The 13389-nt window shown below is 57.8% G+C and overlaps 1 protein-coding gene across 3 annotated transcripts in view; it reads right to left on the bottom strand.

The window, feature by feature from the left end:
- Nucleotides 1–13389, bottom strand: part of NFATC1 (nuclear factor of activated T cells 1) — a 106943-nt gene that overhangs the window by 58404 nt on the left and 35150 nt on the right. For all 3 annotated transcript variants that reach the window (XM_034643045.1, XM_034643046.1, XM_011226398.3), the window contains exons 4-5: nt 2019–2221; nt 1230–1402 (exon numbers count right to left, since the gene is read on the bottom strand). In XM_034643045.1, coding sequence (XP_034498936.1) covers nt 1230–1402; nt 2019–2221 — 376 coding nt within the window. The remainder of the gene's footprint in view (nt 1–1229; nt 1403–2018; nt 2222–13389) is intronic.

Below are 13389 nucleotides of genomic sequence, written 5' to 3'. Positions count from 1 at the left end.
TGGCGGAGGGGAGCGCGGGCGCCGGCAGCGGGGAGCCACGGTGAGACCTCACCCCAGGGAGCGGCGGGGCCGTGTGAGCCGGGGGTGGGGTCTCGGGCGCTCGGTCCTGTCAGAGCCAGGGGCCGCGGGACAGAGACGCTGGGACGAGGCCGGCAGTGGCCAGGCGGCAAGGCACGGAGCGCACGGAGGTCGGCTCATCTGGGGAGGGCAGGACGTGCTGAGGCCACCGACCCACAGTTTCTGGGCAGAAGCGGCGGCGGCACAGTTTCTGCGGCCAGCTACGCACCCGTGGTGCTCACCCACCCAGTGGGCCTGGAGGGAGAAGGCCACGCTTCAGACACGTGGAGTGGCCTGTGGCAGACCCCTGGGCCATGCTGAGGTGTGGGGACAGGTGTCCGTGGGCTCCATGAGGGGGCACGGGACAGACATTGCAGGGAAGGAGTCCTGGGCACTGAGGAGGGTCAGACGGTCAGGTCAGAGGTGAAGGAACCAAACCCAGACCCTCGCACTGAGCCAGGGGGCAGGAGAGTGTCCTGTGACAGCCACATCCTGAGAGGGAGGGAAGAGGGGCCGCTGGGCAGGAGACATCCTGGCAGTGGCCAGGGGGTGGCCAGGCTGGCCGTACCTACAAGAACGTGGAGAGGCCTCCCAGCTGTCCCGCCCAGAGGCCCGGGCATAGGGCAGTTGTGGGGTTTCCACCAATGAGCTCACGTGCTGACAAAAATTATCAAGGTCACCGCCAGAGGACGCTGAGTCCTCGCTGCAGCCAAGCCCCTGCGGGAGCAGAGGACTCAGGCCCAAGGCTGGACGGACCTGAATCACGCCCATGACAAGAGAAGGGAAAACCAGGTGCTGGCAGGGAGGGCGGGAGAGCCACACACGGGCCGACCAACTCAGGTTCACTCAACCCCAGGGACCAGATGCCAAAATCCTGCTGCCCAGGCTTCTGAAATGCGAGGGATTAGCTCACACGTGGTGAGCGCAAGCATCTTGGGGTTTCAGGACAAACTGTCTTCTTTTCCCCACGGGTGCTGGGAGCAGGTGGGCCGGCCACACGCAGAGCCCGTGAACCCAAACCCAGCATGGCAAGCTCCTCGGGGGTCTTCGTGACAGACAAGGGACAAGGGTGAAACACATGTCAGTACAGTCCACGAGTCTCCACGAACAACAAGGACAGAAAAGGTGCCAAAAAACAGAGCGTGTGACACGGGGCCGGCTCTGATACTCACAGCACTCGATGGGGTTCGAGGCCACTTGCAAGGACAGCGTCCGGCCGTTGGGCTGCGGGATGTGGACGCGGAAGACCAGCCTCACCCTGGTGTTCTTCCTCCCGATGTCCGTCTCCCCTTTCCGCAGCTCGATGTCCGAGTTTCTGAGCTTCAAAATCCCGGCACAGTCCACACTGCCCGGAACAAGAGCCCACACCTGTCTTTCAGTCCCTGACACACAACACAGGGTGCCCTGCTCTGCCCTGGCCCAGAGGTCCCCATACAACAGCACACAAGGGAAACGGCCCTGCACTTCATACCCTGGGAGTGGAGTGCAGGGCACCCAACAGTTGTCAGAGGAGGGGAGGAGGCCACGAATACGGGCCTCTTTGCACACGAGAAGATCAATTGTCAGCTCAGAGACAGCTTCCACGGAGCCACGAGGGCAGTCCACAGGCACATCAGAGCCACTTGCATCAGTGACAACAGAACCTCCCAGGGAGAACTCTGTCTCCAAAGACCACGCTCCTTCCATTTCCAGTGTCTGTATGTAGTCACCACCGAACTCAGAAATAAACGGGAGTCGTTTTCGGGGGGTAAATGCAAGCACGAGGGCGGGCTGGCCATGGGGACTGAACTATTCAAGTGCCATCTGCACAGGGCCGGAGGCCCTACAACCAACCCATCACCCTACGGACCTGTGGTTTACGTGGGTGTTGAGCTTAGGGCAGAGATGTGGGGGAGAGGTGGGCATGCAGGCCGCACTGCCCAGCGCCCTCCCCAAGTGCCCTGGCCACGCGCACAGCTTACATGGCTCGCATGTTGTTCTCTGGCAGCAGTGGGATTTCCAGGACTTTGGTGTTGGAGAGGATGGCTTCATGACTGGTGGTGGAGACGGTCTTGCCTGTGATCCGGTGGACCTGGTAGAAGGCGTGGGGTCTCAGCAGGCGGTCGTCGGCCGTCCCAATGAACAGCTGTAGTGTGAGTGGCTCATTCTCCAAGTAGCCGTGTAGCTGGCAAGAGAACAAGATCCCCCATTAAGCACCCTACACGCGGACAGCTCAGAGCCAACGGGATATTTGTAAGCAGAGGCTAATTCACAAGGAAATTGTGCAGCAGGTGCTAGGTGCTAAGTCCCCCGGCAGCCCTGCCCTTGTCTGCGTCTCTGTGACAGACTCTTGGTCATGTGCCGCTGTGAGCACACCTGTCTCCTCTGTTCAAAACACACACCCACATGTGCCCCCCCACACCCACGTGTGCCCCCACATGCACTGTGTACCCCCCACACCATTCCCCCAACCACATGTGCCCCCCACGCACCCACATGTGCCACACAAGCAGTGTACACCCACGCACCATGTGCCCCCCTCATACCCATGTGTGCCACACACACCCACGTGCCCCCACACACTGTGTGCCCCCCACGCATCCACGTGTGCCACACACGCACATCTTGCACACGTGCCATGCCACCACCGTGAGCAGCACCCAGCGTGCCGATGGTGGCGATGCGTGGCTGTGCTCAGCTCCTCCTGTGGCGGCAGCCACTGGGAGGGGCCCCCACCTCCCCGCAAAGCCTCCCCCTCCGGCCCACCTCCTCCCTCCGTGTGCCTCCCTGGCAGCTTGTGACAACGCCGTCTACACTTTGCCTGGCAGATGTCTGCTCTAAGGACCGCGGGTGGCTGGTGCCATCCAGAAAACTAGGGCAATGCCAAGCTGTTTGCAGAAACTCTTTCCATAATAAACTCAGACATGCGCCGGGCAGGGCAGGGTCCCCTTTCTCACTCACAACCCGTCCTAACAGCAAAGAGGACACTTGCAGACAAAAAGCCATAAACACGGTGGGTCCCTTTCTCCCGGCTCAGGGCCTGTCCCCTCCAGGGGCAGGTGACGGCCAGCTCGCACCCCCGAGCCCGGAGCCTAGAAAGGGCCTGGCAGCCCCACGCTGTTTTGCTGCTTCTACTTGTCGTTGTCGTGCTCACTTTCCTTGACAATAGGCAGTGGCTCTCACACCACTGTCCAATGTGCCTAGTGATACTGCGCTGTGGTGACGGGCATAAGGGAATGCTACCAGTGCTTCCAGATAAGCACGGAGGCCAGGGCCGCCTGCCCATGGCAGTGAGACGGCCAGCGGCCAGGACCCTGGCCCCGCAGGCCTCTGAGGTGGGGCTCTCCGAGAACCTATGGAAGGACAGCCCTGTGGTGCAGACATACATCCTCACCACCCCACCCGCAGGGCCCAGACGTGAGAGCCGGACGCCCAGTGAACACCCCAAGCACACTGCCATGGTGCCGGCACACGAGGTGCACGTGGCAGGGCCAGGAGGCGTGAGGGCACCCGCGCTGACACCCAGGCTCTGTCTCTGTGCTGTGAGGAGGCCACCCTGAGGGTCACAAGGACCTGCCCAGCGGCACAGGCCCAGACACGGGGGCGGGGGTGGAACTGGCGGCCCCCGTGCCCTCAGGGGGCCAAGCACAGACAGCAAATGCCAACGGGAACAGACGGAGGGCATTCCTGGGAGTGCGGCAGCCAGGAGGGGACAAGGTGAAGGCCGTGAACAGGGTGTCACATGGAGAGACGGAACTCTGGTGTGAACACAGACGGGGGATTTCTCCGCAGGTGGGAGGGCCATGGAGAGGGCGCTTAGAAGTCCCCTTAGGCTCTGTGCATGCACCTTGGCCGCATGCGTGATTCCAGCCTGCTGTGTGCAGGTTTTTAAACTCATGTTACTGTCCCGACTTGAGAACAACAAACTTCAGAAACAGACACAAACACCTGTGCGGGCCGTGGGGCTGGTCTCCGCAGGCTTTCCAGGCACAGACGCGGCTTCCGGAGCGATGCAGGCTGGCCGTGCACGACCACCGTCATCGCCTCTTCCGCGCACCAGGTGCTGGCCAGCGAGATGCCATTGGAACACGAAAGGCCCACTGGCCGCACGCTCACGTCTAAAGGCTCCTGTCCGCACCCCTCACATGTGCCCGCCCTCGAAGGAAGCTGCTGTGTCTGGGATCAAAGGCGCACATTCGTCAGCTGCCGTGAGGAGGTAGGAAGGTAAGCTCTTCCCCCGCATCAGGCAGCAAACGTTTCGTTTCCTGGAGAATGCAGGTGTCCATGTGCAAAGTGCACGCACATCGTTTTCCACGTGGGGTGAGAGCCCAAGCCTCCCCGGGGTGCCCCCGCCTGGGGATGAGGACACAGCCGCACACCGGGCTGTGCTGCTCGGAGGTTGGTGAGAGCCAGCTGCTGTTTCCATCACCAGCTCCAGGCACCACGACATCTGCTCCAAGACCGTGAATGTCTTCGTCCTCAACCCGACTTAGATCTTCAACACGAATGTCTGCAATGCCATACCGAGGACTGAGAATGGAGACCCAACCCTAGAATCTATTAACCCAGAAGAGCAACTACCTGCTGCTCAAAGTGTAGCTCAAATCAGCAGTGAGCTGTCAATCAAAACCACGCTGACAAAAGACTCATTTACTTACTGTTTTGACTTAATTAGAAGATAAGTCACTTACAAGTTTGAGTTCCCAGGAGAGGATCCGCACAATGACAGACTGTTCAGGAGGCAGATTTGCACAGTCAGCAACCTGAATGCCAGGGCTCGGCCTGCCACCCACCACGGCAGAAGAGAACCAGACTCTGATGTGAGAGGCCACTGGGTGAGGCTGAGGGCCAGGGCACCCCGTGTGCTCTGCGTCACAGCTGTGGCACAAGAGACTCTGAACACCACCTGGGGAATCTCCCTGAGACAGAGGTGCTCCGTGCAGGAGGGTGTGCATGGACGGGGAGCAGAGCAGTGTTCCCAAGTGTCCCACCCACGCCCACACACCTGTGCGCTCACAGTCATGCAACACGCACATGCACACACACCCAGACCCCACGCACACACATGCACACACTCACACCCCACATGCACACACGGCACACACCTGTGCACTCACATTCAATCATGCAACATGCACACCACACCCACATGCACACACACACTCAGACCCCACGTGGACACACAGCACACACCTGTGCACTCACATTCAGTCATGCAACACTCACACCGCACGCACATGCACACACACACTCAGACCCCACGTGCACACATGCACGCACATGCACACACACTCTCCCCACGCGCACACACAGCACACACCTGTGCACTCACATTCAATCATGCAACACGCACACCGCACGCACATGCACACACACACTCAGACCACGTGCGCACATGCACGCACATGCACACACACTCTCCCCACGCGCACACACAGCACACACCTGTGCACTCACATTCAGTCATGCAACACGCACACTGCACGCACATGCACACACACACTCAGACCCCACGTGCGCACATGCACGCACTCTCCCCACGCGCACACACAGCACACACCTGTGCACTCACATTCAATCATGCAACACGCACACCGCATGCACATGCACACACACACTCAGATCCCACGTGCGCACATGCATGCACATGCACACACACTCTCCCCATGCACACACATGCACACACAGCACACACCTGTGCGCTCACATTCAATCATGCAACATGCACACCGCACGCACATGCACACACACACTCAGACCCCACGTGGACACACAGCACACACCTGTGCACTCGCATTCAAACACGCACACCGCACGCACATGCACACACACACTCAGATCCCACGTGCGCACATGCACGCACATCCACACACACACTCAGACCCCACGTGCGCACATGCACACACAGCACACACCTGTGCGCTCACATTCAATCATGCAACACGCACACTGCACGCATATGCACACACACACTCAGACCCCACGTGGACACTCAGCACACACCTGTGCGCTCACATTCAATCATGCAACACGCACATGCACACACACACTCAGATCCCACGTGTGCACATGCACGCACATGCACACATACTCTCCCCATGTGCATACATGCACACACAGCACACACCTGTGCGCTCACATTCAATCATGCAACACGCACACCACACGCACATGCACACACTCAGACCCCACATGCACACATGGCACACACCTGTGCACTCACACTCATGCAACACGCACATGCATACACACCCCACGTGCACACACCTGTGCACTCACACTCAAAATGCAACATGCACAACGTGTATGCACACACACACAGAACCCACAGGCACGTGCACACGCGCACACACATCAGGGCTTTCCAGACACACTGCAGAGCACTGTGTTTGGTCAGGAAGTCAGGAAAGAGACACAGGCATTGGGCAGGCTGTTTTCATCGTCTTCTGCCTGTGACAGGGTCCCACATATCCAGAGACATGGTCGTCGTCAAAGTGGTTTTTTCATATTCACACGATTGCACTTCCATCCAGATCCACAGGTGTCTGACCCACACTCCACACGTGTCCGACAGGTGTGTGCACATGGGCAGGGAGCAGAGCCTACAGCTGACGCATGCCTGAGCCTCTGCAGACGGCCTGGAGATGCTGCAGCCATGTGGTCGGCATGTGGGAGAGGCCACGACACGGCTTCTCTCAGCCCTGCCGTGGATTTGCTGTCCCCATGAACACGAGGACCTCACCAAGGCCACAAAAGAGAGCCTGCACACAACAGCCGTCTCGACGCGGTTCTTGCTGACATTGCTTTAATCCTACAGAAACGAAATACCTCTGCTTTCCCAGCTGAAAAGCTTCCTTCCCATGTGAACACACGAGTGTGCCCACATGAACGGTGCTGGGTCAGAGTCAGGGCCCAGACCTGCCTGTCCGGCCCACTCGACTTCCCGCATCCTTGCTGGAGAGGGTGCTTCAGTCCTTTGTCAATTTAACGAGCTAAGAGACCTTTCCGCCGTGCTGGACTCAAATCTACATTTTTTTTAAAAAGATTTTTTATTTATTTATTTGACAGAGATAGAGAGGGAACACAGGCAGGGGGAGTGGGAGAGGAAGAAGCAGGCTCATAGTGGAGGAGCCTGATGTGGGGCTCGATCCCATAACGCTGGGATCACGCCCTGAGCCGAAGGGAGATGCTTAATGACTGTGCCACTCAGGCGCCCCTCAAATCTACATTTTTATAACAGAAAATGTAAAAGTGAAATCAGAGCCTGATAAAGGGACAATTTTTTCCACTCACAGCTTTGTCCTGTGACACTTAACACAATCAGACGTAAATGAGTCTTCGGCCAAAGAGGTTTCTCGTGTGGCTAAGGCGTGTTCCACGGGTGAGGAGGCAGCCCCGCGGGCTCGACCCGCAGGCCCCGCGGTGGTCACACGACTTGGAAATGACAGTCTGCACATCCCCCGGGACCTCACAGTGGCGCCTCTCTGATAGCGTGCAGAACGCGGCGGATTGTGGGTATAACTTCGTCCTTTTAAAAACATGCCATTTCAGTGAAAATGGGAATATTTAAGGTTTATCCTGGGAGATAAACATCTATTATTTAAAACACGAAGTTCATTTTCAGGAAAATCATTTGAATACTTCACATGCTCCCCTGCACGGGCTTTCTGCCTCTGGCATGTTTGGTGTCTGTCAAAACAATATTTATAAAATTACCTGTCATAACAACGACTTCTCTTTGCTTCACCTAAACTAAACAAAATGTATTATTCCGTTTTCAAGGTGTAAGAGCTGCTAAGTTTTCCGCACGTAAAGATGTGTGTTTTTAGCTCCTGTGCTGACCTCAGCACTTACGGGGCAGGTGACAGACGACTGACAACTGGGGCAAGTCCTTTTGAGCAGTGCCTCTGGCGCCCGCATGGCTGGGTCATGGGGACATGGCCAGCTGAGGGACACTGCCCACCTCTTGGCTGGTCGTTTGGGTCGGCTCAGGCAGAGCCATCGTTCAAAGGGAAATTGCACGTTTCATCTCCATGTGAAATCGGCGTCTTCACACGAGGCCCAAACAAGCCACGTGGAGACGGAAGCCCAGCTCCACAACAGGATTCCCTTTTTAACCCCAAACCTGCGGCAACCACAGTGACTTGCGACCCTGTGCAGTGTGAGCACTGCTGTGACGGGAGGTCCTGGATCCTCACCGGGGCGGGGGGGGGGCAGGGAAGCCACACCTGCCGCCACCAGGGTTTCCACCCCCAGAAGCATTTCCTGCATCCACACGCGCTCCCTCAATAACGAGAAGGGAAGTCGCACGGTCTCCTGATGTGGGAGGTGACCACGCCACAGTGGCAGCATTGGGGCTGGTGTCCACGTGGGATGGGTCCCAGGGATCAGCCGTCACGCCAACCCATGCCTGTGATACCACAGTGCACAAACGCACAACACGCGGCAAAGACACCGATCTGCTGCCCTGGAGACCTCGTTAACAGGGACTGGGAAACGAGAAAGCCAGGACAAAGAGCACACGGAGCCGGCAGTCAGAGACCCTGATCCATCTGAGAACACACACGTGACAGGTCCACGCCGGCCTTCGTGGGCCATGCCCCCCGGCACCTGCCAAAGACAGCGTGGGCAGAGCCTTCACGGCGGGTATGAGTTCCGTCTACTGAGACATGAGTGTGTGGGGGCCCCTGGCTTTGTGACGATGTCACCAGGTAAAGACACTCAGGATCGACTCCAAGAGGCTGGCCGTGTTGTATATGCAGGCCTGTGGGTGTACACGTGCACAAGCGTGCACATGCAGAAGGGTGTGCCCGTGTGAAGTGTGTGAGTGCAGATACGGACGAAGTGCGTGTGTGGACATCGGTGCAGGTGTGCGTCTCACAGGATGCACGTAAAGGGGGCTGCTAGCACGTGGCCCGTGGCCCAGAAGGGGCTCCTGGCCAAGCGGGCACTGGGAGAACCAGGCAGGCCGAGGAGACGGTCCTGCAGAGGCTGCAGTCACCGGCTGCAGGTCTCGCCCCCAAAACACCTGCAGGAAATCCCGACAGTGTCCGTGGAGCAGAGATCCGGGGCCCCACAGGCAACACCACGCCAAGTCATTTCAACAGCTCCACTGAGGGAACATTTTCTGTGGCAGAAAATTCACCCATTTTGAACCAGCAAACTTAAAACATGAAGTCTTTGCTGTAAAAGGGCTCATGGACGGAAGGAGAGCCGGTGAAACAGGCTCATTTTCTAACGTGAACGTCGTGTCGTGCTGTCTTCTCAGGAAAAGCGAAGAGGGATTCAGTAGTGGGAGGACTGTGTGCCACGGAGGTTCCGCTGAGTTCTGGGAGCCGCTGCTCACAGACGGCCCTGAGTGGGGCACACACAGCATATTGTCCCCATGAGCCCCAGCTTCTCCGAGGCAGGAATGTCTGCAGAGTCTCTGTTTCCTGTGACAGCCGTCCACACATCGGTGGTCCATCTGTGCTGCTAACCTGCTTGGACTGGTCCTGTGTGCAGGCAGCCAGCCGAGTCCTGGCCAGGCATGACCAGCAGGGTGTCTATCCCATATCTGGGCCCCTCCCTTCTCTCGAAGACGAGCATTCCCACCAGGCAGGCGCCAGCCCCTCGGCTGACTGTAGCTACGTCTGAATGACCGAGAGTCACAGAGCGGGTCCTGGCTCACTTCTGAGGAAGGCAGAAGATGGAGACGTGTCGCTCTCACCAGCACATCAGACAGCAGTAATGGGCGAGTCCAACAGTCTCCATGACAGCAGCTGTGCCATTGGAGGAGGACAAAGGATGGCCTCATGCATGACAAAAGCAGGAGTGGGGGGACCTCAGGACGGGTCCAGAGTCTGTCCCGAGTCCAAAGCCTCTCTGACAGACTGCAGCGGCAGGGCCAACTGCCCTAGGCTCCACGGCCTCAAAGGCTTCCATCTCGGTCTGTCTCCATCCCCTCTCTTCTCAGGCCGCGTCCAGGGCATCCATGCCAGCGGTGCCTGGCTGTGAGATCTGGTTTGGGGTGTGGTCAGCAGACCTCTCCATGGGAGAGTGTGGATAGGGAGACTGACGGTATCACGTAAGGCTAAGCACACGGTTCTCATGGCCACACTCTGCAAAGACTGGACACGCGGAGCAAAGGCTAAGTGTCCACAGTGGGGAAAGCAGCTCACAGACCCACAGACAGAGCTCCTTATGGCTCCAGGCTCTAAAATCCATAAGCCCTTCCCAGCACCTTCTCTGGGTGCCCAGGTGTACCCTTCAGAAGGGATCCGTGCAACCTGGAGATAAAGGACCTAGAAATGGATGCGCTGTACCCTGTGCCACAGGAGGGAGCCAGGGGGGTGAAGTCTCTCCCTCCACACACATGCGTGCACGCACAGACCAAGTACACAGGCTCAGGCATGTGCACACTCGCATGTCTCTGTGTGCATGTGCATGCATGCCTGTGTGTGTGCATGTGTGTGCGCGTGCATGCATGCCTGTGTGTGCATGTGTGTGCATGCATGCCTGTGTGTGTGCACGCATGCATGTGTGTGCGTGTGTGCATGCATGTGCACGTGTGTACATGTGTGTGCATGCATGCCTGTGTGTACACGTGTGCGCGTGTGCATGCATGCCTTGTGTGCATGTGTGTGCGTGTGCATGCATGCCTGTGTGTGCATGTGTGCGCGCGCGCATGCATGCCTGTGTGCATGTGTGTGCGTGTGCATGCATGTCTGTGTGTGTACGTGTGTGCGCGTGTGCATGCATGCCTGTGTGTGCATGTGTGTGCGTGTGCATGCATGCCTGTGTGTGCATGTGTGTGTGTGCACGCGTGCATGTGTGTGCGTGTGCACGCATGCCTGTGTGTGCATGTGTGTGCGTGTGCACGCATGCCTGTGGGTGCATGTGTGTGCGTGTGCATGCATGCCTGTGTGTGCATGTGTGTGCGTGTGCATGTGCNGTGTGCATGTGTGTGCGTGTGCATGCATGCCTGTGTGTGCATGTGTGTGTGTGTGCACGCGTGCATGTGTGTGCGTGTGCACGCATGCCTGTGTGTGCATGTGTGTGTGTGTGCATGCATGCCTGTGGGTGCATGTGTGTGCGTGTGCATGCATGCCTGTGTGTGCATGTGTGTGCGTGTGCATGTGCACGTGTGTGCACTACAGCCAGCAGCAACANCACGTGTGTGCACTACAGCCAGCAGCAACACTCAGTTTACACGGGCTCATTTACACTCTCCTGGGAGAGAATTTAAGAATTCCTCCTGGGAACAAACAATGCAAGGAAGGTCCTGCACCAGGTTCATTCTGATTTAGGCAGCACACACGCCTTCTGGGGATGGGTTCACACTGCGTTTAGTCGCAGACAACAGAAGGGTTCTAAGGGGCTGCACGCTGCTCCTTCCAGGAAAACGAGCTAATTTCTAGAGTTTCTTGCACTTTGGCATATAGAATTTTTCTATCTTTCTAAAACAGTTAAAAATAAGAAATGAGGGCCTTGGTTAATGAGTCTGTCGTGTAAATATTTGGGGAGCACAGATGCCGGAGACTGTGCCCCCTTAGGACCACTGGCCACCACCCACGAGTGGCACAGGGACAGCGGTTGGCCTCTGGGCTCAGACTCACTTCCACTAACAGGACAGTTACGGTTAACAACAGATTTGAAACTTTTCAAGGACTTTAATAATCAACTGTTCACTCAAAGTGTCCCTGTATTTTATTTCATGCGACAGTGGGATCACATCTCAAACAAAACACGGAGGAAACGGAGGCGACCAAGAGGCTCAGAGCTCGACCGTCCCTCCGCTGCGCCCGCTCCTGTCTCCAGTGCTCAGGGGTGCCAACTGGATGCACAGTTGCAGGAAGGCAGTGTCTGAAGCAGCCTTCGGCGTGTCTGCCACGTCTGCTCTCATTGGTGGACGTGCCGTGTCGCGGAGGCTGCAGGTGGGGCTGGAGTCACGCATCTCCTGGCTGACCCCCCGCATCGCGGGTCGGGACATCGTCTCCGGGAGGAAGGTCCTTGTGTTTTGAGAGGAAAAGCTGGGCAGAGTCGGGTGGCTCTGCGGTTGTGAGGCGATAGCTAACCAGGTTCCTGGTCCTGACTGAGGGAAAAGGAGACCCCATCCTCGCCCACGACTTAACCCTACAGACGCCCTGCCTGTGGAGTGACCTGAACACATGACCCCTGGGCTCTAAGAGCCAGATCTGCCTTTTTCTCCGGCCCTGGCAAAGCGAACTTGCCGCCGCCCAGGACGTGACATTTCACATTCCCAGGGGGTCTGGGGTACCAGGTGCACGCCGCATGCCGCTCGCAGGAGCCGGGACAGCCTGCCACTCACCGCCCGGCTTGTCCTCTTCACCAAGACCTCAGACCTGACCCCGCGGACGAGGGGAGCAGGATGGCAGATGGGACGGCTCGCACACAGGGGTCAGACGAAGGTACGAGAGTGCGGTCAGCGTGTGAGCTCTGCTCGCTTTGCAGCCTCTGCCACTTGACTGGTGTGTGTCTGTGAAGCAGCGACGGATCCGGACGCCGGGAGAGGGAAGGTTCCGGTCCAAGGCTTGTTTCCACTTTCAAGCAGGTTGCCCTGAGCTTTTCCGCTGAGTGGTTCCTGTGCAGCCTGTGACCTGCCCCCGAGCGCAGGGAAATGGGCAGAATCCCCGCTGCTGGAAGAGCCGTGCCGTAGGAGCACCAGGGGGCTTTCGCGGAGGGCATTCGGCCGCAGGCGAAGGGAAGCTCGGGTGCACACCGTCGCTACGGCGGGACAGTTCCTTGCTAGCAACGCGCACTTGGACCTGCTGCCCGCTAGCTCACAGCACACAGGTGTCTCGTCCCACAGCGGGAGCAAAGCACCCGGCACCACCCCTGTTGGGCGCCCAGCCCCGACCCCTGTGGGCTGACCCTGCAGACGGGACGGTTCGTACTTCAGACGTGCCCACTTTGGAGCTAGACGTGACCGGGTGCAGGAGACCCAAAGATGTCACCCACACGCTGGGGATGACGGGATGGGATTCACACACACATGGAAGCATCCAGAGAGAAGAAATTACATTAGCTGTGGATCAAAGAATGTTTTGCACGGAAACACTACATTTAGCATTTCTAATTAAAAACACACTAAGAAGCCCCGACTTTGCTGAGGGAAAAAATGATCTAGAAACGGAGTGCCGGAAAGCCCCAGAAACCATTAGGAAACATTACACTAAACTACAGCGACAAACACACCTTTGGTGATTCCAGAACCCAGAGCAACCCCAGAAGCCTGGCCACAGGGGAGAAACAGCAAACTTCAAGAAACATCCAACTTCGAAGAAAGCCCCATCCAACCACACGGCAGGTGTGGACTCTGCAGAGGCATGAGGCAGGGGCTCGCGGGGGGGG

The sequence above is a fragment of the Ailuropoda melanoleuca genome, chromosome 14 (assembly GCF_002007445.2).
Source record: "Ailuropoda melanoleuca isolate Jingjing chromosome 14, ASM200744v2, whole genome shotgun sequence".
In the NCBI taxonomy this organism is placed as follows: Eukaryota; Metazoa; Chordata; class Mammalia; order Carnivora; family Ursidae; genus Ailuropoda; species Ailuropoda melanoleuca.
Note: the sequence above shows the minus strand (reverse complement) of the source record. Positions and strands in the feature narration are given on the sequence as shown.